Source organism: Nuphar pumila, chromosome 5 (assembly GCF_984573655.1).
Source record: "Nuphar pumila chromosome 5, dmNupPumi1.hap1.1, whole genome shotgun sequence".
NCBI classification, from domain to species: Eukaryota; Viridiplantae; Streptophyta; class Magnoliopsida; order Nymphaeales; family Nymphaeaceae; genus Nuphar; species Nuphar pumila.
In genome coordinates, this window is record NC_143253.1 from 39,909,369 (window position 1) to 39,937,016 (window position 27,648).

The 27,648-nt window shown below is 35.9% G+C and overlaps 1 protein-coding gene across 1 annotated transcript; it reads left to right on the forward strand.

Annotated features, from left to right (window-relative positions):
• The first annotated feature begins 1,246 nt into the window (after nucleotides 1–1,246).
• LOC149837415 (benzaldehyde dehydrogenase, mitochondrial-like) lies at nucleotides 1,247–27,277 on the forward strand. The gene is made up of 11 exons (XM_090006023.1): nucleotides 1,247–1,372; nucleotides 2,361–2,495; nucleotides 2,652–2,794; nucleotides 3,032–3,185; nucleotides 3,274–3,503; nucleotides 5,410–5,499; nucleotides 25,108–25,281; nucleotides 25,359–25,496; nucleotides 26,561–26,698; nucleotides 26,772–26,833; nucleotides 26,918–27,277. The coding sequence occupies exons 1-11, from the start codon at nucleotides 1,306–1,308 to the stop codon at nucleotides 27,189–27,191; spliced, it is 1,605 nt and encodes a 534-aa protein (XP_089862149.1). The 5' UTR covers nucleotides 1,247–1,305; the 3' UTR covers nucleotides 27,192–27,277.
• The last annotated feature ends 371 nt before the right edge of the window (nucleotides 27,278–27,648 follow it).

Here is a 27,648-nt window from a genome sequence, read left to right on the forward strand (position 1 = left end):
ACATATAGCAGATACTCAAATCAAATCAAGGTTGGGACCAGCGGGGTTAGGGTAAAAACATAAGGATGGGTCCAGGTTGGAATCTGGTCTAATCAAACTTATTTATCGTTTTCACCAACTGGGGCTCCGCTTGTCTGGCAGGAGCAGTTAGTGCACGTGACATTGTATTGGGACATTGCAAGTTCGAATCCCAATGGTACGGTTTTATGATTGGTAGAGAGTCTGCCTAAACACCAGCTTTCTCTGTCAATAAAAAAAAAAAAAACGTATTTACATTTTCACGCCCTATGCAAAAAAGCAGGTGCAGTCATGAAAAAAGAAAGAATCGACTACGTTACCTTTTTGAATTTGTAGTGCTCCTGCATTGTTGAGTAAAAAGTAGTTGCATCTACTAAACAATTCCTATGCAATCCTTTTGTTAAAAGTTTTCACTTGGATAAGTAAAATAGTTTTTCAAGGTAAGTATGGAAGCGACATCTCTCCTTAATCATTCATCATTATCATCAGTATTTTCTTGTGGGGGGGAGGTACACCCCCCTATCATGTGCAACTTTTGAAGACCATGTGCAGCTAGGAGAGAGTATCAGATCAGAGGCAGCTCTACGGTAATCTGTCAAAGCTGCCTTTGATATCATTCATCCGCAGGATAAACGGCCTCCCAAACACAGGCCTTTGGGATTATTTTTAGCCATTCATGTTGTATGCTCTGGATGCCCTTCATCTGGGGCATCAATGGCTTTGAGAAATTTTGTGAGACCCTGCTGAGATAAAAAAAAAAACACAGTCAATGTGTTTTGGAGGTCGTTTATGAACAGTATCAGAGGCAGCGCTGACAGATGACTTGATGCCCTCTCCAGGTTATTGGAGATTAGGTCGGGGACTCGATTCTCCCGCCAGAAAACCCTGTACGGCTTTCCTGCCTTCAGGAACAATACCGCTTGTAGTGTTGGCTTGCACATAGAGACGTGCACGGCTGGTTTCGAACTTGAGACGTGGAGTTAGAGCTCCCATACATCGACTTATTTTGTAAGCTGGTAACATGGTACCGTAGAAGATTGGTGCCTTCGCACGTGTGTAGCTCATAAATGCAACCGTGGGAGAATGGGTCCCACTGTGTCATGTTATTTCTACAAGTACAACAGTGTACAGGATAAGGAGTAGGTGGGCCCCACATTCGACGTAGCCCACCCACCTCTTACCACCTGAGGCCTTTACTCTACCAATACGGACTCTTCTCGGCACCTCGTCGCCATTAAAACATCTCTCTCAGAGTCACCAACCTCCCAGCCACCACTCTGTTGCACCATGGTCGTACGGACCATGTCCTCCCTCCTCTCCCTAGCCGTCCGATCCTCTAAACCGGGATCGCTGGGTATAGAGCCTTCTTTCTTTCTTTCTTCTTTGTCTTTTTTTTTTTTTTCTGTGATGTCATTTGGAGTTGATGACAGTTCATGATCCCATGAACACTCGTGGCTCGTACTTATGGTGGTTTTATTCTTTTGGGTTTTCTTCTTTGTTTTTTAATTTATGGTTCTTTGATACCTCCATGAATTTATTAAGGCTCTGTGGTGATTAATTGATTGGTTTTGCTTATTATGTTATTTTTTGTATTTCTGTGATTTTTTTTTTTTGAAAATAGGAGCCTGGTCTTGATGTTGGTGTATTAAAAGAAATCCTGTTTTTTAGTTTTTGTTTTTCTTTTCTCCCGAAAATTGTTTCTTTGGTATAGTTTGTTTTAGTTCCAGGAAACAATTGGTTGTTTGGTATACTCTTGCTGTTGGCAAGTTTAAATGAAGTACTTTATGTTGGAAAAAAAGAAAAGCCATTTTGGTTTCTTTTCTCTAGTTTGGTTTACAACTTTCTTTTGAATTTTGATGGTGGTGAAGCTTGGAACTTAAAGTGTTACTTGGGTTATGTTCTAATTGCTGCACCTTAGGTGCCATTAATGTTTGAAGATATAATGATGGATGGAGATTATGGGTTTACGAAGATCAAGAGTTTGCTCAAGTTGATTGAATCACTGTTAAGTCTTTTATGGATTTGAATCCATCTCAAACTTTGCATTCTTTTGCTCTATCTGAATGGTATACTTTCCGTTTTCAATGCATTTTTGTTGTGGACTAATGCATCTGATAGATGGTTTTGAGGTTCCATTTTGAGGCAAATGTGAGGCTGTGATCTTGGTTTAGGCCTCGAAGCTACCACAGTTTGTTTACCGACTTGATTTTGTTGGCATTTGTTTGGTATTGCTACCAATAGGTCAAATTTCCCTATGCACATAAGTTCAACATTAAACATAATTGTTGCACTTGAGTTGGGCACACGGCTTTGTTGATTTGCTGGGCACTTTTTTTCTTCAGGAAAATCTCTTACACGCAGCATAGGGCATCGTATGTTTGGCAATGCATCAGCAGCTGAAGAACTTATAATCCCCCCTGTTCAAGTAAATTTGACACAGCTTCTAATTGATGGCCAGTTTGTTGATGCTGCATCAGGTAATACCTAGAGTTGTTAAATAAGACTAAGAGTTGATAGAACTTAATCATTCTTCTTTATTTGCAATATAGCATATGGCTTCATGGAGCTGATATGTTCTTATTGAGCTGGACTGCGAAGAAGAGTTGATGTATAAATGTTTCCATTGGTACCAGGGAAGACATTTCCAACACTTGACCCCAGGACAGGACAAGTAATTGCTCATGTTGCCGAAGGAGAAGCAGAGGATATCAAGAAGGCTGTGGCCGCAGCTCGTAGAGCATTTGATGAGGGACCGTGGCCAAAAATGACTGCTTATGTAATTACAATTTGCATCCATTTTAATTTTATGTTTGCAGATGATTAAAACATCTGGAGTATATTAGTTAGTTTTACATAACATAGTCTGATGGTTATTTAAGTAGGCACTGGCAATAAGATTTACTAGAAACTATGCTTTTTGGGACTTGTGAATTTTGATGAGGATTTTGTTGAGTTTTTAACGCTTTGTTCAAGCATTGCAGTCATTTTCTGAGATATCTTGTTTCCTGCCCAGGAAAGGTCAAAAATACTTCTTCGATTTGCTGATCTAATTGAAAAGCACAATGATGAGCTTGCAGCTCTTGAAACTTGGGATAACGGGAAGCCCTTTGAGCAAACATCTCAAAAGGAAGTTCCAATGCTGGTCCGGTGTATCCGGTACTATGCTGGTATGTTGATTACGAAATTGCATGCAAGAAATTCACCAGTCAAGTTGTATAGTGTAGTGTAGTCTGAGGCATTGTGTGATTTGTTCAGGGTGGGCGGATAAGATTCATGGTCTCACTGTTCCAGCTGATGGAAGTTACCATGTGCAAGTGTTGCATGAACCCATTGGAGTGGTTGGACAAATCATTCCTTGGAACTTTCCACTTCTTATGTATGGCTGGAAGGTTGGACCTGCTTTAGCTTGTGGGAACACTGTTGTACTGAAGACTGCAGAGCAGACATCTTTGTCTGCTTTGTATGTGTCAAAACTACTTCTTGAGGTATGCTCATGCAGTGAGGTTACTTATTTATAATAGTTTATTTCACAAATTCTACTGTAGATTTTGTTCTAGAACTTGAAAAATAAGTGCATTCATTCTGTCCCTTTAAACATCATAGCAGAAAGTGCCATTAATGTCAATTGGCTTTGCTGCCAAACTTGCATAGTAGTTTGAAGATGTCAGAGTTTCATGTTCCTTTTTTGCACATTGCTTGAAAAATCTCCAAACAGAATGCTACCAAAGGCCTATGCCCACGTTGCGCACAAGACATTGGGAACTTATTGTGAGTAATAGTGTACAAAGACATTGGGAACTTATTGGAAGTGCTTGCCTTTTGTCTTAACAGGAACGCTTATAGTTATTGTTGTTAAAACTTTCCAAGTGGATTATTTAAGAACCTGTACAGTGGCTAGAACCATGCTATCTTCAGTCATGGCTTTTATGCCATCACTTTGTTATTTATTCCTTGCAATCCATTTCTGGTTGGTAATCCTGGCTGCTTTAATTTTCCAAGGCAGCAATGCATGCATCAAGATGCAGATCTGTTAAGGCGCTGTACAGGAGTTAGGCATTAAAGGTAGTTGGAGAATTGGAAAAGTGAAATGCCTTCAATTTCTAAGAGTTGGAAGATACCTCCTCTGGAAGGAGGTATTTTGTCAACTCTTTATTTGCAGTGCATATTCAAAGGAATAAAATCCTAAGCTATCTTCTCAGCTTCCCAATACCACCTTAACATTTTTGTTGAAAACAACCACTTCGAAAGGAGTTTGACCCAATTTCATCTCAAAACTGCATCTCTTGCTCCAACTTTCAGCTCCCAACAGGGCCTAAAGTTTACCAAGAAAGAGAAAAGCAAAGATGAAAAGAACACTTGGGGAAAATGCATCCTTCTTATCAATGCGGTCTAACAAAAAGTGCATGCTTTTTTGAAAAATAAATGATTCCATTAAAAAACTTCACATCTAAAATGTCAACAAACATGATGAAGAATCCAATTTTTAAGTTCACATGGATTTGTTCTCAATATTGAAATCAGCAGCATAGTCATTTTGGCAGGATACTAATAGCTGATTTTCCATTGCATTACCATTTGCAATGGCATAATGAGGGATTGGAAATCTAGGTTCTCAAGCCATGATTAAGGGAACTTTGAATATACAATTTCTGTGCATACATCAACTTGGACTATTCAGTAAAAAGACCAAAACATAGACCAAATGTATCCAAAGGAAAACTTGTTCAGAAAATTGGGTGAAAACTTAAGTGCAGCTTAGGCACCGTGGAAAATGAAAAGACATGCAAAGTGTACACAAGCAGCAGCATTATCCTTACATCAAGCCTGTGTGTGCAACTGTGTTTCGAACATATGTAATTTCTTCAAAATCTGTGTCCCATTATTCTTTCCTTTCACTTGTTCTTCCTTGTCTATGTAATCTGGCAATTTTCTTCTGTCTTGGTTAATAAAAGCTCTTCTCCCAATCAGCGAATTTGAGTAAAAAGATGTCCTTGAGTTCTGTTATCACAGAAGGGCACGATGACTATCAGGAACATGAATAGCTTGCTTCATTTTGTAACTGACTGTTCAGTTAACATGAATTATCCCATTGTTTCTCTTAACCTCCTAAGTTTGCCCTTCAACACATGACCACCAAACAAAAGATAGTGTAGTCTCTGTAGTGCGGTTGACAATAATTGTCGTTTTAGTGTCTTCTATTTGGAAAAAATTGTGGATAATAGTACTAATGCTTCAGTTCAAAGCTTAATGCTGGTTAGCTTGGGTACTGGAAGCAATCACTTCATTTTCCTTCAATCGAGATTGAATGTTACTGACTAATGCTGCCAAAAACTTTTTAGTTACTTTTTCTTCTTGGACTGTAATTGTCTTATAGCTTCCTATGTTTGACAGGCTGGGCTTCCTACTGGTGTTTTGAATGTGGTTTCTGGATTTGGTCCAACAGCTGGAGCAGCCCTTGCTGGTCACATGGATGTGGACAAGGTATCACCTTCATTATTGATACGTTTAGTTTTCTTAAGTACATAGAAAGTCTTCTCCAATTCCAATTGTTGAAACAGTATAAATAAACTGTGCATTTCTTTCTTGAAGGTTTATATGAATTGCTTGAGGAATCTAAGTCTCCACCTCAGTTGTGTGCACTTTTCATCTTTTTCACATTTTCCTGAGCATTATGTTGAAGACCTGATTATATGCTCTAGTTTTTCTGACACCAACAAGAATACATTGTGTAAATTCTAGGAAATCTCCTTGGAAAAACCTATTGGAAGGCTTGAGCCTTCTAAAAGTTTTGATAATACTAATGGTCAGCATACTAGATTAGAAAAATCGCCACAAAGCACGAAAAAATTCATCATGTTCCGATCTCATGCTAAGATTCATTGTAGTATCCTTGTTTCAGTACGTTACATGCACACTGCTAGAGGGAATGCGTACATGTTAACTATTATGTGGTTTTCCCTTAAGGATAGTATAGAAGGGAAATGGCCCCGTGAATTGGGCTATGGCAGCATGCAGTGAGGGAGATTATGCACTGCCTTATTGAGGAAGAGGGATCTGTAGATTTTAAGTACTTTTTTATCCTTTTCTCTGGCATCAGAGTGAGCACTTTTTGCATAATTAGTACACTTTTCTGCATGACTCATTATATGGCTTTCATGTAGCCCCTCTTTTTTCTTCTTAGTGGCCTTGATTTTAATTGCCAACATGACTATTACTCAGACACTAATGCAAATGCTCAACCATAGTTACCAGATCCAAAAGTGGGCACAAGAAGCGATGCATTAAATGGAAACAGAAAAATGACTGTTAAATGTACGTTTGAAACATAAAACATCTATGAAGTATTGTTAAAGCATGTGGGAAGAAATAAAGGAAACATGCAAGAACCGATATGCAAACGAGCATGAAATCAGATAGGAAGAAATATGTAAACAGGTAAGTCATGTGGAAGCAAGTAGAACTGTATAAGAAATGTGGAAGTGATTTTAAGCCTTTTTATAACTAACAAAAACATATACAACAACAACAACAACTACGCCTTCATCCCAAAACAATTGGGGTCGGCGATATGAACCAACAAAGAAAATCATATAATAACATTTAAAAAAACTAGAAAGGTGAAAGTGATTGAAAAGAGAATAGGAACCGATGTGATTGGAAAGCGAATAGGAAGTGAGGTGGAAGTGACTGGGAAGCGCAAACTTCCCACAATTGAGAAGCGTGTTACTTCGTGCATCCCTTTCTGTTACAGAGTTTCTGAAGGCCCTTATGTGATTCCAGTATCTATGATTGGACACAAGTACATCTTATGAGAACTTTGAACTGCAAAGAGTCAAACTAGTGATGCAGATGAGATATTGGAATTCAAAAAATACTAGGACTTCATTCCATATTTATTTGCTTGTGATACATAAAATGATGAAGTTAGGAATTAAATATTACATCATCAAGTTGTGTGCAATTGTAGACATCAGATTAATTAGAAAACAGGATGTTTGTAAATTCTAATAGCTGTCTGAAAATGTTGTCAACCTATACAGAATATTCTAATGTACTAGATGCTCAATAAAGTAAAAACTGGTTTATAGTGTCAATTTCAGTATTGACACAGCTGGCAGGCAAAAGTGTCCAGGTAACATCTCAATGCAATCCTTAACCCATTTTAGCTCTTGATTTTATGGTGGAAAATTATCTGAAGAATGGTGTTTTGTATCCCATATGTTGCACAGTAATCTAAGCTAGAATTTTCTACTAGTCTGTATTTCCAGTCACCATCCTCAATGTTGTATATCCAATATTCTATTTATTTTATTTCATTTTCTTATGAAACTCATCAGGTAAACTTGTGATCATTGTAATGAAATACAAAAATGTCACATACACAATCACAATGACCACTTATGGGTCAATTACATAAACACGAATCCACACAAATCAGCCGCTTAAGGGCACACAACACACAAAAATATAGGATTTGTATTGAAGAAATGCTCTAAGCAAAAACATTAAAATGAGGAAGGGTTTCAACCCCTATATATACAAGAGGAGTACCATATTGTTGTTGGGGTCTCCCCAATGGCTAGAAATGTAGCTGTTGGGGAGACCCCAACGGCTCTATGGCTTTTTACCATAAGGCCCATGGCCTATTTAACATTTACAATAAAAAATATAAAAATAAAAAATATAAAACTACTCTTATTACATTGACATATACAATGGCCATAATACCCTTATATAAGTAAAAGACCAAAATACCCCTATTACATTGACACTCCCCCTCAAACTTACGGTGTAATCATCGAAAGTTTGCCTAACAAAAAATGAAATCTAGGACAAGGAAGCGCTTTAGTGAAGAAATCCGCAAGCTGATATTCAGACATAACATGCGGTAGCGAAATTCTTCTCTGACATAATGCCAACCCATCTCAATGTGCTTACTGCGTTCATGAAATCTATGATTCTCAACAATATATATGGCATTTTTGTTGTCACAACATAATCTCGATGGTGTTGTTGATGGTACTCCCATGTCTTCTCGTAAGCTTCTTATCCAGACAATCTCTGATGTTGTGGTGGCCATAACATGATACTCGGCTTTTGAGGATGACATATATACATTTTGTTGTTTTTTATATTTTTAGGACACCAGTGAGTCTTCTACAAAAACACAGAAGCCAATGGTTGAGCATCGATCATTAGGATCTCCTACCTAGTGAGAGTCAAAATATGCAATTAATTTAAGAGGGGAGGAGGATGACAATAATAATCCTTGATTAACAGAATTTCTTAAATATCTAACAATATGCATAACAACACATATGAATTAAGGTAGGAGAGTGCTAAAATTGACTAGCAGTGTGTACTGTATGGGATATGTCTGGTTTGGTTATAGTCAAGTATGTCAAGACACCAATCATTTGTCGACATGGAGTGAGATCGTCCAATCGAGTTTCATCATCAATCTTCATCTTTAAGTTGATAACTTTCAACATATCCACTCTCTTCTCGTTAGTTAGTCTAGACTTGTCAATGATCTTAGTAACAAATTTATATTGAGTTAACAAATATCATCGGGGAGAATAAGCTACTTTAATCCCTAGGAAAAATCTGAGAAAACCTAAATTAATTATTTCAAAATTTTGTTTGATTGCATGCATTTACTCCTTGTTTGTCTCCTCCTGTTATGATCATGTCATCAACATAAAGGAGCAAAATTATAATACCTACAACAAAATTCTTAACAAATAAAGTAGTGTCAGTATAATATGAAAAATATCCAAGACTAGTCATAACCCAGGCCTTTGGTGCTTGTTTGAGTCTTTGAGACCATACGGGGCCTTTTTAAGATGAAGAACATTTCAATTTGGAATATCATACCCAGGTGGTAGATCCATATATGTTTCTTTTAATTCTCTATTAAGGAAGGCATTTTTAACATTCATTTGATAGATGCTCCATTTTCTAATAGCAGCCGCAACTTTAAGTATTCTAACAATAGTTATTCTAACAATAGTTATTCTAGCGACATGGGCAAAAGTCTCATCATAATCTATCTCATATTCGTGTGAGTATCTTTTAGCTACTAGTCTGGCTTTATTTCTTTCCAATGTTCTATTACTCTTAGTTTTAACCTTAAAGACCCGTCTATATCTTATTGATTTCTTCTCAGGTGATAAGTTGGTTAATTCCTAAGTTTTAGATTTTTCTAATGCGCTTATTTATTCTCACATGATATTTTGCCATTCTGGATAGTTTTTAGCTTGATTATATGAGATTGGTTCAAAGTAGAAGAAAATGTTTGCTAGACAGGCTCTGTATTGATGGGGCAAAGGACTCATATGTCACAAATATATCAGGTTTTTTATGTTGTCTTTCAGAGTGCCTAATATTTTTGGTTTCTTGGGCTTCTAGGCATTAGGATGGTAGCTCTCTTGTCTTCTTTTATATTGAATAATTTGAGAATGATCCTTATATACACCACACTAGGTATGCATTTGAGATTTATAATCATTAATTTGATTCTCTTTTGATATCAAATCACTATCATCCTTAGAATCCAACTCTAAGAATATATATTCATCTTCTCTCTTAAGCACATTTTTATCAAAAAAAACTTTATTTTTTTAAAAAGGTAATGTTTCTTGAAACATATAATTTATCATGTTCAAGATCATAGCATCAAAATCCCTTTTGACTCTCACCATACCCAAGAAATACACCAAGGATGGATCTTGGAGATAACTTGTTATTTTTGTTGGTTAACACAAAAAACGTACATTCAAAGGTTCTTAGTCTAAAATAATCAGGAGAAATTTCAAAAAGTTTTCATATGTAGTTATATTTTGAAGTTTTGATGATTTGATGATGAAAGCTGATTTATAAGGTAAATTGCTGTAAGAGCTGCTTCAGCCTAAAAATATTTTGGAACACCTTTGGAGATGAGCAAAGTCCTTGCAATTTTTATTATATGTCTATGTTTTCGTTCAGCTAATCCATTTTGTTTGGAGTGTGTTTGCACAAGACCTTTGGTGTAAGATTTCATTGGATTCTAAATAACTTTTGAAATCATTTGACATGTATTCTCCAATCGAATTAGAACGAAAGATAAATATGATTGTCTTGAACAAATTTGTGAAATTTTTTTAAGTTTTCAAATACTTCATTTTTTTGCCTAAGAAAGTAAATTTATGTATAATGGGAATAGTTATCCACAAAAATAACATAATATATGTATCCACCTTTAGATTTTACTAGGTCTGGGCCCTAAACATCAGAATGTATTAATTCAAGTGGTTTTAGAGCAAAAAAGGTCCTCCCTTGATAAGAAATGGATTTCATCTTTGCAAGTATACAATCAGTACATTGAATTTTTTCATTACAAAAAATTCTCAAATGAGATACATTTAACAGTTTAACAACACTAGGATGACCTAGTCTTTGATGACACAAAATCAAATCCAATTTTTGTACATTGAGACAAAATGGTTTCTTTTAAATAATTAACCGATCAATCTAGTAGAGATTTCCTTCTCTACGGCCTTCCTCAATCTTTTTCCCTAATTGAAGATCATGTATTAAGCATTGGTCAGATGTGAAGAAGACACTACAACCTTGATCGGTGATTTGAGAAACCAAAAGTAAGTTTTGGAATAATTTTTATGTTTGAAATACAAAAATTTAGAGATTTTTCAAAATTTTCGATTCCTTTAATATCAAGAGAGGTTTCATTTGCATTGAAAACATTTTTCTTACTTGAATCAATACTATGATTGGTAAGCATGAAACTATTATAGGTCATATGAAATGAAGCACTAGAATATAGGAGTCAAGGAGTCCTATCATGAGGCGATAAAGTGGAGACAACGACATCAGTTGTGGAGGAACATTTGAGGAGAGATTGCAAGGCTTCTATCAATTGAGATAGCATCATGTTTCCTATGGGTTTACTTGAACTTTCTTTGTTGACTTGGGAAGTACCAATCGAAGCGATTTTTCTTTCCTCTTTAGCTTTAAATTTCGAACAATATGGTTTGATATGTCCTGGTTCTCCATAATTGTAACAAACATGTTTCTTCTTTTCATCTCCCTTTTCCTTATAAAACTGAGGTTTTCCAAAATTGTTATTTTTGTAGAAGTGTGGAGGCTTATATGTATGAGAATTAACACCCGGTTTTAAAATGACTAGAACATTATCCTTGGATTCCTTTGATTCGGTTTGGGATTTTAAAATTGTTTCTTCCATGCAAACTTGAGCCAAAACTTTATGAATATGTGAAAGTTCTTGCTTTTTATGGAGAATGTTACTCCTCATTTGTTCAAATTTGGGTTGTAGACCCCTCATAAATTGAAAAAAATGTTTATTCACAAATTGTTTATTTCTTTGTTGGACATCTTTTGGGGTTTCCCAAATAGGTTCCATTTTTGTCATTCGATCCTACAACCTTTTAATAGTCCCATAGTACTCTCTCACTCTTTTCTCCTTGCTTACAAGTGTAAATTTTGTTTTGCAACTCCCATCTATACGTGGCATCACTTTGAGTATAAGTTTTTTTTAATAAAGAGCCAAGCTTCATCGGCTCTTTCAAATTCTAATATATTCTCATGTGTCCTCACTCATACTTCCCATAAATAAGGAAAGGACCTTTGCATGTCCAATTTTTTTCATTCTTTATAAGTTTTTTCCTAAGAAATGAAAATAAATGTAATTTGGATACACTAGGATGTCCTAGTTCTTTGTGCAAATTTTCTATATCTTTCTTTTCTACAAAATTACAAAAAATATGTTTTGATAATTCAAGATTGTCCATAACATAGATATCTCCTCTTCTATAGCCTCGCCCAATCGGCTTCTCGGACTAAAGATCATGTAACAAGCAATCATTAGATGAAAATAAAATTTTAGATCCATGATCCGCAATTTGGGAAACGGATAAGTGGTTTCAATTTAATTTTGGTATTACTTTAATATTTGGTATAAAGAAAGTTTATTGTTTTTGAAAAGGCCAAAAACTTTTAATTTTTAAGGAAGTTCCATCGGCGGTTGAAACATAAGAATCATTTGGGTTAATATGACATTTGGATGATATGGATTCATTTGAGGTTATATGGAAAGAAACACCAAAATCAAGAATCCAAGAAGTCTTATCGGGGTTACCACTTGTGGATATGGCCGTACTCGAGAAGGAAGAAGCTTGATTTTTTAACATAAGTTGTAGTACCTCTATGAGTTATGCCAAGAATAATGAGCCGATGCATTTGGAGTCATCTACACCATTTCTTTCAAAAGATGGTCTCACCGAAGCCATCTTTTTATCATCATTTTGATCTTCTTTCCTTCTTTTGGGGCAAAAAGGCTTGATGCGGCATGACTTATAGCAATGGTAAGATATTATTTTGCCACTCTTCTTGTATTCATTATCACTTCTTTTATCATTTTGACTCCTTTCATAATCATTGAAATTTCTTCCATTCTCATAATTTCTTACAAAGTGAGGATGTTTATAACTCCTAATGTGATTTTCGGGTTTTGACATAGCAAGCACGAATTCTTTATCTTTTGAAGAGGATGTTTTTTTTTTCAACCTATTTTCCTCCATGGTTAACTCTTCAGGAGTTTCAGTTATGGTAGGTACACCTTCTCTATGAAGAATGGCTGATTTGGTCCCTTCAAATCCGAGTTTAAGCCCATTAATAAATTGATAGAAATGCTTTGTTCTTATTTGTTTTTCACGGAGTTCAATATCTTGGGAGCAATGCCATTTTGGCTCTAGAAAATCCAATTCATCCCACAGAAGAGAGAGAGAGCATTGTAATATTCTCTCATGCTCATCTCTCCTTGGGTCATAGTTCTCACCTTATTTTGCATGTTGCATATGTGAGCAATATCCTTCAGACTATACGTATCTTTAAGATACTTCCATGCATCACTAGCAAAGTCAAATTTTGCTAAGATTGAGCATTTTTTGATGTCAACACTATTGATGAGCCATCTAATTATCTCATATTCGATGACGACCGACATCTCTTCTCCTTGAAGAGCTACTTCCTTTCCATTTTCAATATTAGTGAGTATAAGTTTGGGCTCTCTTTCGGTCCCATGAACTAAGCCCCACGTACCCTTTTCCCATATTTTATGTTTCACTATGGATGCCTACATCAATAGTTAGTATCATTGAGTTTTACGGGAATGAAGATGATTACTTCTTTCATCCTCAATTTTTACTATAATGAGAGAGAGAGAGAGAGAAGGTAACAAGAATTCTGATGAGGAGATCTTTGATGGTGCACTTCTCGATGCAATGCTCTCACGAACTGATGCTCCACCAATCTCACGATCCTTCTCTTGGCCTTTTCGAATGAATAACAACCTATGAGCACCAAAGCTTTGATACCATGAAATTAATAAGAATAAAAGCAAAACTAGTGTATCTTATGGACTTACAATAACACAATCAACCATTAAAAACACTATTGATTGATCCGACCACCCACGTATGGGTAAAAAATAAAGGCTTTTGTATTCCACAATATGCTTAGAAAGCAATACGAATTACATAGGCTTGAAGCCCTATTTATAACAGTTTGTTGGGTTGCTCCCAACAAAATTTGTGTTCGTTGGGAGCAGCTCCAACAACTAGTTGGAGTTGTCCCATTCAAAAGTACCAAAGCAAAAAAACAAAAAAAAACAGCAAGAATAATAATTATACAAATGCTTAACTAGCTAGTTAGGCTGACTTCTATTATAGACTGAAATGACCAAAATATTCTTATGGGGTATTTCGGTTTACATAATATGGATATTGTAACGCCCCAAATATTTAACTTGAAAATTTTGGAATAATTTTTCTTTTCTTTTTTTTAAACCACAACGAAAATATTCTATTAATCCCTCAGTCAAATAATTTGGGTGGGTTACAGGTGAAAACACAAACTCAATATCATTAGGCGAATTAAAGCCTTACCTTGAAATATTACAAGTCATAAATAATACAATTAATGAATTTAAAGTCAGAGTTCCTCAGGACATCCACAGAAAATATGGTCTCATGGCACCGCCCGCAGCGACGACCGCAATTGCCTCGATATCTTTATTTGTTTTCTGAAAAATAATAATTCAGATGGGTCTGACTACTCCCCGTTTGAATAAGAAACACAATATCAATATGAATATGCTCAGTGTCACGTGTATAATTATATGTGCAACACATTCGAATACTGATATATGAAATGCCAAAATTCATGCAAGTTCTATGAGGTTCACCCAATACAAAACCACTCATTGTTTAGTACATAAAAAAATGCATTAATGAGCTATGCATCATATGAATGAATCTCATTTATATTATAACACTTGAAATATTAAGGAAAACATTAATAAGCTATGTGTCACATGAATGTAACATCAAACATTGTATTCACTTAAAGACTTTCAAAAGTGCATTGACTTTATGTTTCTCTTGTTAATTACCCTGTGGGTACACATAGGCATTCAACATCGTATCAGACCGAGACCACACAGAGGTCTGTTATGCTTTTCTAATTAATACCTGTGTGACTAACCGTACGAAGACCCAAAGGGGAAGGTTCGCGACTGAAAGAGTACTCCTCAATGGCTAGAACTAGAAATAGGATGCACCCCAAAAACTTCTGCAAAAGATTTGGATCTACCACCTAGGACGCCGCATTGGTAGTCCTGACCCCCTAACTCTGAGGACTAGAGATTGGGTGAGACACCTCGCTCTCACAAAACATAGTTGTCCCACGGAGCTTGTACCATCTACCCTCTTCAAGGTAGACCATGGGTCCGGTAATATACATCATCTTTCAGGTGTATCCAGAACCCTGAAAAATCGGTAACATATACCGTCTTTCAGGTGTACCCATAATCCCGCAGTTAGGTTATGTGTATATATATTAAATCCTGTTTATTTCTTCGTGCAAGTCATTGCACCACAAGGGATTTTCAAAATCCTAAACCCACACTCGGGGTGATCAAGTGTATGCACATTACCAACCTAGTGCATATTAGACACCAATAAAAATTCTCAAAACCCGAGGCTTATATATGAGCCGAGCACCCGTGCATGAAATATTTAATTTTATAAGTTTGGGTGTACGTATCGTACTCCAATGGTCTTTTTCGACCACATGCCCAGTATCACACCATTGCATCATAACACATACATAGCATGTCATACATATAAATCTCATAAGTGCTTGTGTGACACTACAAAGGTTATGTGGAACCACATGCTTAGTTTCAAGCCTTAGTATACTCATGACCTTGGAATTTTCATACTATGCAAATATAAGATACATGCATTTAACAATAGGCAGTCTATACCCTGAACATGATCATGACATTCATATGTGAATCACATACCAAATTTACATGTGAAACCAATAGCATTATTGATATCTCTTTCTTCCGTAAAGCTTAGTAATAGCATAACATTCTTTTCATGTGCATGCGATAAAAATTGCATTTGTGAAAATATATACCGGCACACTCATTCTAATAATTAAATGGTCAGAACAATAAAATAACATTCTTGTATCATTTTACCAGGTTTTCAATTGTAACCACTACCTGGTTGAATGCGCAACAACACTTTTGAGGATCCACACGTATAACCAATCCATACAAGAAATGAACATTTTATTTCAAATATATTATTCTATTTTTTCTTCCAGAACCTTGTCATTCAAATAGGTGATATATATATATATATATATATATATATATATATATATATATATATATATATGTATGTACTTCCAACATACTTATATAAATCGAGTAGGCTGTAGCGGACCACCTTTGGTCCAATCGTGCACCCGTCATGGATATGCGTATTATGTCGACAACCGGTAATGAATGTTAACCGTTTATTTCTATTTTATTTTTTGAAAAGCAAGCTGGGTTGCGGTACCTAGTGGTAGACTTGTTGTAGCCACGAAATAGGCGCACCAGCAGTGTGGTGTACCCTGCTGGTTGTCTGGGTACAAGACAAGGGAAACTGAGGTCATGTCAACCCCAGCCTGGTGCACCCATGTAGGGTGCAACAACTGCTATCCCCTGTTGAACACAACAGACCATACCTGCTATGATCCACGGGGCATGACGGCAGTTGCTCACTTATGTAGGCAACCGGCTGGGTGTTGACAAGCCCAATCGGTTTGCCATATATATATATATATTAAGGTTAGGCAGACCCCTATTAGAGGGTCATTGGGTTTTGAAACTGCAATGTCCCAACACATGGTGACGTGTACTAACAGCTCCTATCAAACAAGCGGAGACCCTGCTGGTTTAAGTAGGCTGCAGCCATGCGAGTAGGTGTGGCACACCCTGCCGTGTCAGCTGCACCCAGACCGGGTTTAGCCGACCTTGGTCAAGCCAGGTCAGACAGACCAGTCTGTCTGATCTGACCGGTGAGACCACCATGCGGGCTTCTGTCCTGAGTAGCGGCAACACCCAACCCGTATAAGGGTGGACAAAATCCTGTCAGGTTGGGCCAGGCCGACCAGATAGGTATGACCTGACACCCCATGCTAAGAGTTACTGAAAGTGGGCTGGGGTAAAATAGTCCCCCGCCTGCTTACATACTCAACCACGCATAGCATAGGCACAACCATTTTTTTTTAACCTAAATAAAAGAAATCAAAACACGTGATTGCAAGTCGAAATATGTTAAATGATTAACCAACGAGCATACCACATAGACAAAGCTGTCTATATATATATATATATATATATATATATATATATATATATATATATATATATATATATTGAACTCAAATGGGAGACATCAAGAGAGACGATAATGTCGGCTGTGAGTGTATATTTATGCAATTGAACTACAAGCACACCACATAAACAAAACCGTATTCATATAATTTCATAACTTGTATGGGAGGAATCAAAACACAATCCTGCATGTCATGACACCAAATCATACTTACATACAACATGGGTACAAATGATTTAAATCTATTTTCAGCATGAATCTAGAATCATGACCTTATTCTTTTTTTTTTTGAAAACTAACATAAGGAAAAGACTTTCTAAACAACGCATGGTATATACAACATATATTCTTCGAACTTAATTTCAACAATCACCCTACGGTCTCATGCATGCCACATTCATCAATATACTCAAATGAATGTATACACCTTGTTTGATAAACTGGTATATATACTTTATTTTCTTTAGGGGAAACTTAATCTAATAGACCATCCCAACATCATTCTAGGATACCAATAACCATATGCATCAACAGGGCTAAGATCTATACGCACCCAATAATTTTTTTTTCTTGTATTACACGTATATGTAAGTAAATTGGCTATCGGACTTATGCTATCGATCCTACCATCTAGGGTAGTCCGATACACATACCGAGTTGTGTTTCAACACAATCCCATATGCTGCACCTTTTTTTCTTATATAACAGGGATCAGTTTGATGTTCGATCTATCATGGTTAAATACCATGGCTGAGTAAATATATTTTCATATATACTTTCAAACAATATGCTGGATACGTGTACTCCATGTTACTAAGCATACGCATAAAGATAAAATGCTCTTACTTCTCGATAAATTGGAAATCCGAATAAAATCGATAGGCTGGTCTTGAGGTATCGTCCGTCCTGATGCTTCCCTTCAACACCGGTTGGTGGTTTTTGGCACTATCGAACCTTCCTCCTCCAATATGGTCACCAATGGAGCCTCTCCCAACGTGGGAGAGAAGAATGGAGGAAAATGAAAGGTTAGAGAGATATGTGTGAGATGAGAGAGATAGAGAGCAACACCAAAAAAAATCATGTACCTATCTTTTTTGGCAACTCTAAATTTCCCCTTTTTATCTCTCTTGGTTCAATGCCAAGATTTCGGATTCTAGAAACCGTCCTCCCTCCTGATGAGAATAATGGTGATAATAATAACTCAAGATTATCGTTTTTGATAAAGTTATCAAAAACGATAATCACCGTTTTCCCCCTCTCCTCATTTCTTATTTTGTGTCATCTTAAAAAATGTGTGGGTATTTAGAGCAATTAACATTGCCTAGAGGAAAAGTAAGGTTATATAAAACGTGTGAGGATATACCACCACATATTTATTCTTCCTAATTTTAAGTTACATATATATGGCCACCATCTTGAATCCACCAATGAAATTCTTGAGAATGGAAGAGGAATTAATGACTTTCCCCAATTGAGTTTTTTAACCTTCCATTCTTCTAAAATGTTATATTAAACCTATAGAAGAAAAAAAACGTGTCTTATATAGGGAAGGTCTTTCATGTCTTAAAAATTCAAGATTTCAATTTCAAACCTTAGTTAAGTTTCCTATTTTGGAGATTTTTGGCTGATCCATATCTTGCATAATTAGAAATGTGTATCCTTGTCATAAAGTTTCAATTCTTTTTTTTTGTCCAAAAAGAACATCTACGTTTGCCAAAAGAACTAAGTGCATAGGGGGGGGGGGGCTTCAAACTTGGTTCATTCCCCAAAGAAGCAATGAACCTCTCCACTGCACTATGCTTTGTTTCGTTGCAAATTAAGTCTTCTTTAATTTATTTAAATACGTATAGACATTAGGTGTTTTTGTCAAAAAGGAAGGTAGTATCTTCTTACTAAAATCATGTGTGTGTAGTGGAATTTGAACTCAGGTTGCCTCACAAGGAGGCAACAAACCTCACCACGACACCACTTCACATCTTGTTGTATTTTTTTCTACATTAATTCATTTATATACAAATGGGTTTTCTAACGGATCTCGGATCCGGGTTAGATCTTCCTGAAATTTTGGATCCTCAGAGACTCCCTAACTGGACTTCGGATCTTGATTGAGGTTACACCATATTTGGATCTATTAAAAGTCCAATCAAACTTCAATTGGGTTTCGGATCCATCCGGAATCCAAACCCATTTGCTATATCCAAATCCTCATATTGGATTCGATATACCCATATTCGGATCCAAGATATTTAATATAATATTATATTATCCTCCATTTTAAAGAAAAATTTTCTTTTATTTATTTCTAAAATTCCTGAATTTTTCAAGGTTTTACCAACATATATATATATATATATATATATATATATATATATATATATATATATATATATATATATATATATATATATATATATATATATATATTAGAAGCTTGTCTTAACACTATCGTCACCACTTTCTTATCGGCCATTAATGAGAGAAGAGAGAAAAATAAAAAGATATAGAACCAAGAAGAGTAGAAGGTACTTAGTTTGGAAATGCTCCACAAATTTGTTATGACAAATTCTTTCACTCAAAAAATCAGCTACACAAACATCAATCTTCAAGTGAGACTATGGGCATGATTCCCGAGGCTGTATCCAATCTTGATCTCCCATGAGTCTCTTAAATGCCTCAATAATATCAATAAAGCACGAAGGCTCTGATACCATGTAATAAAATACAAAAATGACACTTATGGACATACAAAATCACAATGACCATTTATCGGTCAATTACATAAACATAAATCCACACAAATCAGCCACTTAAAGGCACACAACAAATAAAAATATAGGATTTGTATTAAAGAAATGCTCTAAGCAAAAGCATTAAAATGAGTAGGGGTTTTAACCCCTATATATACAAGAGGAGGACCATATAGCTGTTGCGGTCTCCCCAACGACTAGAAATGTAGCCGTTGGGGAGATCCCAATGGCTCTATGGCTTTTTACCATAAGGCCCATGGACTATTTAACATTTACAATAAAAACTATAAAAATAAAAATATAAAACTACTCCTATTACATTGACATATACAATAACCATACTACCCCCTACGTAAGTAAAAGACCAAAATACCCGTATTACATTGGCAAACATCAACATCTTAACTAAGTTTCTAATGTTTAATCAATAGGGAATGAAAAATTGGAATGCAGTTATCTTGTTAACAAAGGTCGTCAGACGTGTTTTCCATAGCTCTCATCTAAAATTTCCTTTTATTATGCATTAGATACTGTTAAAATATATTGTATGGATCATATATGCACACACACATATATATATATATATATATATATATATATATATATATATATATATATGTACATATTTATTTCTGTCTATGTAAACTGAAATACCTATCAGGTGTATTTCAGTAATTTTATATTGTAATAGGGATCAACCTATAGGAATGTTTTTTCTTTCTTTTTCTTTTATTTTTGTTTTTTATTTTGTTTTGTTTGTGGCAGTTGGGACAGTGAAACTAGTCATTGGCTGCTCCCAATGGTCATAAATATAATCGTTGTGTGGCTAACCCAACAACTAGTTGGGCTGCCCCCTCTCTCCCTTTTGTTTGGTTATAAGGGGTTTCCCCTTTATTCAATAATATTTTTCCTAATCATTTTTATGATTCAATATAATTTAATTTTTACATTGTGTTGGTTGTGATTTGTGTTTGATGATTTTCTCCTTTGTGAGATTGTAAATAGTCCATTAGAGGCCCTTTTATGTTTGTGCACTTTTGTAGCCCTTTTTTGGCATTGTATTCATTCACATCTTGTTTCATTACATGGTATCAGAGCCTCCATGATCTTTGTGTGGTGGTGGTCATCTTTAAGTCTTCTTCCTCACCGTGATTGTCATCATGGGCAAAAGAGAATCTTCTTCGGTTATCTCCTATAAGCTCAATGAAAGCAAGTACTTGATGTGAGCTACCATCATGAAAAACTGCATCAAACGAGAAAAGTTGTGGGGTTTTGTTAGTGGAATCACTAACGAATCCCAACTAAAGCTAACAAGAAGAGGAGATCAAATCAAAGCTCTTTCCAAAAATTAAAAATATAAGGCTATACAAGAATATCAAGGAAAAATAGAGGATTGAGATGCTAACAATGCTCAATTTCTCTCATGGTTCATGAATACCATGGAGTTCAAGGTGGCTACCAATATTATCAAATTAAAAAATACATGTGATGCATGAGTGTTCTTAAAGAGCATGTTTATTCAAAAGGACATGTTTTGGTTATAATATCTCCAAGATCAAGTGCGCACTACTAAACAAGAAGATAATAGTGTAAGGGATTTTTATGGTCTCTTATCTCCTATTTGGGATGAATTGGGTATGCTAGAACCTAAGTAGGAAGGTTCAACAATTGAAATGAGGCAAAGGCAAGTGGAGAGAGGATCTTTTCCTTATATGGCCGTAGACCAGAATTTGAACAAGTACGTTCATCTCTTCTTCATAAAACTTTCACTCCTTCTATGAGTGAGGCTTTTGCCCAAGTGTATCAAGAGAAAATTAGACTTGGAATGCATAAGACTAGTGATGGGGTTCTTGCCGTATCAAAACCCAAAAACTATATAAAAACCTATAAACCTCCTCACTTTGAGAAAAAATACAATAGAGGAGGAAAAAAGGTTATTTGTTACTTTTGTAATGAATCGGGATACATAGGGCCAGATTATCCTAAACTAAAAAAAGGTGGTCGCGGTGAGTGAAGAACCTTCAAAACGTGAAGAAACAAGAAAATGAGACAACTTCAATAATTTGACAATTTCTCAAATTGTAGAGGCCATTTCACAGATACTAAGAGTCACTCCTACATCCGGTGCTGCCATATCTTCTTCTTCTCTTCTAGGCAAGTCCTCTTGGACTTTGGATTTAGGAGCCTCTTTTCATATGACACGTAATGAATCTTTACTATCAGATTGCACAAATTCATATTTTTCATGTCTGACAACCACCGATGAAACTTTCTTGAATATAAAAGTATAGAAAATTTAAAAAAAATTAAATAATAATAATAAAAAATTTATTCCAAATGTGAGAGTCATTCTAAAACTTAATTTAAATATTTTTTCGGTTTTTTAAATCTCTGATTATGGGTGTAAGGTCTTTTTCTCATCTAAGGCTTATTGGGTGCAAGATCTCCGGTCAGGGAAGTTGATTGGGCAAAGCCATAGAAGAGGGGACATTCACTTTATGTCTTTTTAAAGATTTTTTTTGTAACTATGCTAAAGAGGTTGACTTAGACCTTTCATATAGACATCTAGGGCACCCAAGTATATCTAAACTATCTTTTTTTTTTCGCTTTTGAAAAAATCTTGTAAGTAAAAAGACTATGTATGTAATGATTGTATACTTAAAACAATGAAAATGTTACCTTTTGGGCCTATAACTTCCTTATCTAATCAAAATTTTGAATTGGTGCATTCGGATGTATGGGGTTCGGTTCCCATTATGTCAAAAGGTGGATTCTCATATTATGTTACTTTTATAGATGATTTTGGTAGACATACATGGATCTACTTGCTTAGATTCAAATCTGAAGTTTTTTTATGTTTTAAAGATTTTTATAATCTTGTAAAAAATCAATTTAAAACAAATATTAAGATCTTCCACTCCAATTTTAGGGGGATAATTTCTTTCTAATGAATTTCAATCTTATATAAAAACCAATGGTATTTTACATAAAAAATCATGTCCTAGGTTTCCTTAACAAAATGCTATTGCTAAGAAAAAAACATCATCATATTGTTGAAACTACTAAAACTTTACTTATTTCAAAGGGAGTTCCAAAAAGGTTTTAGGCCGAGGCATAGTACCCAGGAGTGGTAAAGACAATATCTAAACCCATACAAAGCTTTAAGAATCATAAACCGACCATACAATCCCCTAAAGCATAGTATGATCGGTTCAATAGGATTATGTTAAGTTTTGAATTTGAATCATGTTATACTGACACTGCGCTTTTTATAAGATCTACAAGTTCTGGGAATGCCATTTTTCTCCTATATGTTGATGATAAGATCATCACTGGAAGTGATAACAAGAGAGTAGAAGAAATTAAAATTATGCTTAAAAAAACTTTTGATATGACTTTACCTTGGTTTCTTGAGATATTTCTTACTTATTGAAGTAGCCTATTTGCCTGAAGGATATATTTTGTCTCAAATAAAGTTTGCAGTCAATATTGTTGCACGTTCGGAGATCATAAATGAGAAATCTACTACTACTCCTGAAGTGATTAATGCCAAAATAAGAGTTGAATACAAAGTCTTATTGGATGATCAAACTCTTTATAGGCAGCTTATTGGATCACTGATGCATTTGTCTATTATTAGACCGGATATTACACATGTAATGCATACTGCAAGTCAATTTCAACATGCACCTTTGGTTCATATGAGTGTTATATTGAGAATAGTTCGATACATTAAAATACTACATCTAAAGGGTTTTTCTTATCCTATTTCTCATTTTTAAATCTTATTGCATATACTGATTTTGATTGGGGAGTAGATTTCAACAACTGACACTCGCCTACGATTTTTTTTAAGTGATTTTTTTATATCCTGGAGGTGTAAAAAGCAACAAAAGGTATATTTTTCCTCTACAAAAGCTAAATATAGGGCAAATGCTACAACACACAACCGAGGTTGTATGGTTGCGGTCCTTACAAATATGGGAGTTGATGTTTGAGAACCTTCAAAATTATGCTGTGATAACAAGAGTGCCATATATATAGCCAGTAATAATGAATTACATCAAAATGGATTGCCACTATATTTGGGGACGAGAACGATTGATTTACTATATGTTTCGTTTGAATTTTAGATTGTGAACTTTTTCACCAAAGCTCTTCCTCTACCTTGTTTTCTTTTTCTTCTTCACAAACTTTTGGTGATCTCACTGTAAGTTTGAGGAGTGTTAAAATATATTGTATGGATAATATATACATATATGTGTGTATACATCATAGTCACCTATCGTTAAAGGTAATTTCTCAGAGAGATTTTCAAAAGGATAAATCTCAGGAGTTTAAAAAATTGAAAAAAAAAACATAACAACAAAAAAGCTAAGAAACTAATAAGTTTTGCATTATTTTTCTTCCAAAAATATAAAGAAACATGTCTTAAAGCTTTTAAAATATAAAAAAACAAAAAATAGGAAATACAAACTTAAAATTAAAAAACAAAATCCCAAAAATATCATGATATTATTGTGATAATATCATGATATTTTATCTTCTAGCGATATTTTGAAAATATCGCGAGATATTACCTTTAATATCGACTACCTTAAAATATCAGTATTTCTCACGATATTTTTAAAATATCGTCGATAATGGTGGTAGTGGTATATATATATATATATATATATATATATATATATATATATATATATATATATATATATATATATATATATATATATATATATATATATATATATGTAAACTGAAATACCCATCAGGGGTAATTCAGTAATTTCACATTATAATAGGGACCGGCCTATAGGGCTGTTCTTTTCTTTCTTTTTCTTTTATTTTTGTTTTCTATTTTGTTTTGTTTGTGGTGGTTGGGGCATCCCAACTAGTCGTTGGGCTGCTCTCCACTCTCCATTTTGTTTGGTTATAAATAAGGGTTTTCCCCTTGTATTCAAGAATGCTTTTATTAAGCATTTTTATGATTCAATATAATTTATTTTTTACATTGTGTTGGTTGTGATTTGTGTTTGGTGATTATGTCCTTTGTGAGATTGAAATTGGTTCATTAGAGGCCCTTTTGTATTTGTGCACTTTTTTAGCCCTTTGTTGGCATTGTGTTAGTGCACATCTTGTCATTAGAGATAAGTCTATATTGACAACTTTTTTACTTGACATGATGTATAAGCCCGTAGAAGGCACTGTGGAACAATTTTAAATTCTCTGGTAAGCAGAACCATGTAGTTGTGGCAAAAGGTTGTCTCTAGTTTCTGGATATTGCAGCTAATACTGCAGATTACAAAGGGTCTAAGAATTGAGGTTTCTCTGCTTGCATTGATAGATCTTTTTATGATTATTTGCTTAGCATCTGTTACAACATTAACTAGTCACTATGATAAAAAAAATTTGACAGAAGTCACTGTGATAAATTAATTGCGTAAAGTTTATAAATTGTACTATAGAGAACTACTTTTCTTCATGCCATAGGTGTTTCTGAGCACAATCTGCTGTTTGATTAGTGCCTCACATGTTAATATTCCAATTTTATCCCCTCCCTTTCTTCACTTGTTTTTGACATTCTGCAGATAGCTTTCACTGGTTCAACTACTACAGGGCAGATTGTGCTTGAGCTAGCGGCAAAAAGCAATCTCAAGAAAGTTACTTTGGAGCTTGGAGGGAAATCACCTTTCATCGTGTGTGAAGACGCAGATATTGATGAGGCTGTAGAACTTGCACATCATGCTCTGTTTTTTAATCAAGTGAGCTAACATGGTTCAGACAGTGCATAAAAGCCTTTTGTGGAGACAGTTAATTCATGATGCTAGCATCTTTGCAGGGGCAATGTTGCTGTGCTGGATCTAGAACGTTTGTACATGAACGGGTTTACGATGAATTCTTAGAGAAGGCTAAAGCACGGGCTATGAAACGTGTGGTTGGCGATCCGTTCAGACAGGGTGTCGAACAAGGACCTCAGGTATGGACATGTCTACTGACCTGGTCTACTTTCCAAACTTTCTGATTCTAGTTGTAATTCAAAGGTAACCAAAGGGTATCCATACCCAAAACCGACACATGTGGGTAGGTAGAGAATATCTAGGGGCACGAGATAACTCTCACTAAGGAACTCGGCAAAATAGCCTTGTAACTTCAGGAGAAGGGGTGCCTCCTCACAATGGGGATTGTAGTGACCAGGCTCGGAGACTCGGACGGCTGTTTACCAAAAACACAGGTCTCCGCAAAGTCGTAAGACCACATATGAGGGTTGACGCCTGCCCAGTAGGGATGCACAGGAGCCGAGTTCGAGCCAAGCCTGGGCTGTTCGAACTCGGCTCGGTTCAAAATCACTTTGTCCAAGCTCGGTTGGAGCTTGGAGCCGAGTTTGTAAGGCATTGTCCGAACTCGGCTCGGTTCCGAGCTCGAGCCAAGCCGAGCTTAAACAAGATTTATTAAATTTCTTTTTTTGCAGAGGGATTTGATACCAGACCAAGGGACCTACCATTAAGCCAAAATATGTCCTTAGATTATTATTACTGAAAAGATTCTATACATAATAAATTTTCAGCAAAAAAAGGCGCAAAGGCAGTATTCAAACCCAACACATTCTTAATAAAGACTAACACACTACCCATTACAGCAACAATGCAGTTCTGAATTTTTTTACAAAGATATTATATACATGGGATTTGCAATGAACCGAGCCTTAACAGGCCCGACAAGTCATTCAAGCTCGGCTCGATAGCTCATCCGAGCTTCATACACCGGTTCAAGCTCGGCTCATTTACGAAGCAGCCCAAGCTGGGCTTTAACCGAGCCGAGCCCGAGCCAGTTCGGTTCGGTGTGCATCGCTACTGCCTAGTGCCGGAAGGTTAAAAGTTGGTGACCTGATCATAGGAGAAACGTAGATCTAAGCCCCAGTGAACAGTGACAAGTTATATGGGGGAAACAGATTGTTGTGGAAAATTATTTCACTTATCCATTGGTTGGGCTATTAGACTTTTTATTCATTGCATCTTATCATATAGATTTTGTTAAATGCAGATTGACTTGGGCCAGTTTGAGAAGATATTGAGGTATATAAAATCTGGCATTGATCATGGAGCTACTCTAGAAACAGGGGGTGAAAGAGTAGGCGATAAGGGCTACTACATTAAGCCAACAATCTTTTCCGACGTCAAGGTACTTGCACTCTTTCATCAATTCCCAAAGATCAACCATAAGAAAGTAGAAGTGATGATTGTTTTCTCAACAGGACAACATGCCAATTGCAATTGAAGAAATCTTTGGTCCAGTACAAACTATCTTGAAGTTCAAGTAGGCACTGAATCTCTCAGGTCCCAGTACATTTTGGTTTTTCTACAACTGTCTTTCTATCTGCTGATCTTTAACTAATGACAGGGACTTGGATGAAGTGATACATAGAGCAAATCAGACTCGCTATGGTCTGGCAGCAGGTGTATTCACTAAGAGCCTCGATACAGCGAATATGCTTACGAGGGCACTGAGAGTAGGGTCAGTGTGGATCAATTGCTTTTTTGTATTTGATGCTACGATTCCTTTTGGTGGATTCAAGATGAGTGGTATTGGTAGGGAGAAGGGGGTTTACAGCTTGAGTAACTACTTACAAGTGAAGGCTGTGGTGACAACCTTGAAGAATCCAGCATGGCTCTAGAATGTCACTTTGATTCGTTTAACATTGATACGAGTTAATCCTTGTGAAACTTTTAATGATGGAGAAAGAACACTGTCAAATCATCTTGCAAAGCATGTGGTGTTGTGCATCTGACATAATATCTATTCAGAAGTGTTGCACTATGGGCAAGCCAAGCCACCCAGTGGGGTGTTCATTTTGGCTAGGGCATTCACCAGGAGTTCACTGTGTAGGAGGAGAGGACCGTTAAAGATACCCTTGTTCCTTGTCAAAGCTCACAAGGGCACCACTCATCTGGCAGGAGCCACTTGTGAATGTCACCCAGTTGACGAGGTGTCACAAGTTCGAAACCAACAGGTGTGGGCATCCCTTGCCAAAATGTCGAAGCTGAGTGTATTCCCTGGTAAGAGGGGTGCCTCAAGTGTTTTACCAACCAGAGGCCAGCCAATGTGCGGTCAATGATTGAGGGATTTCCCTT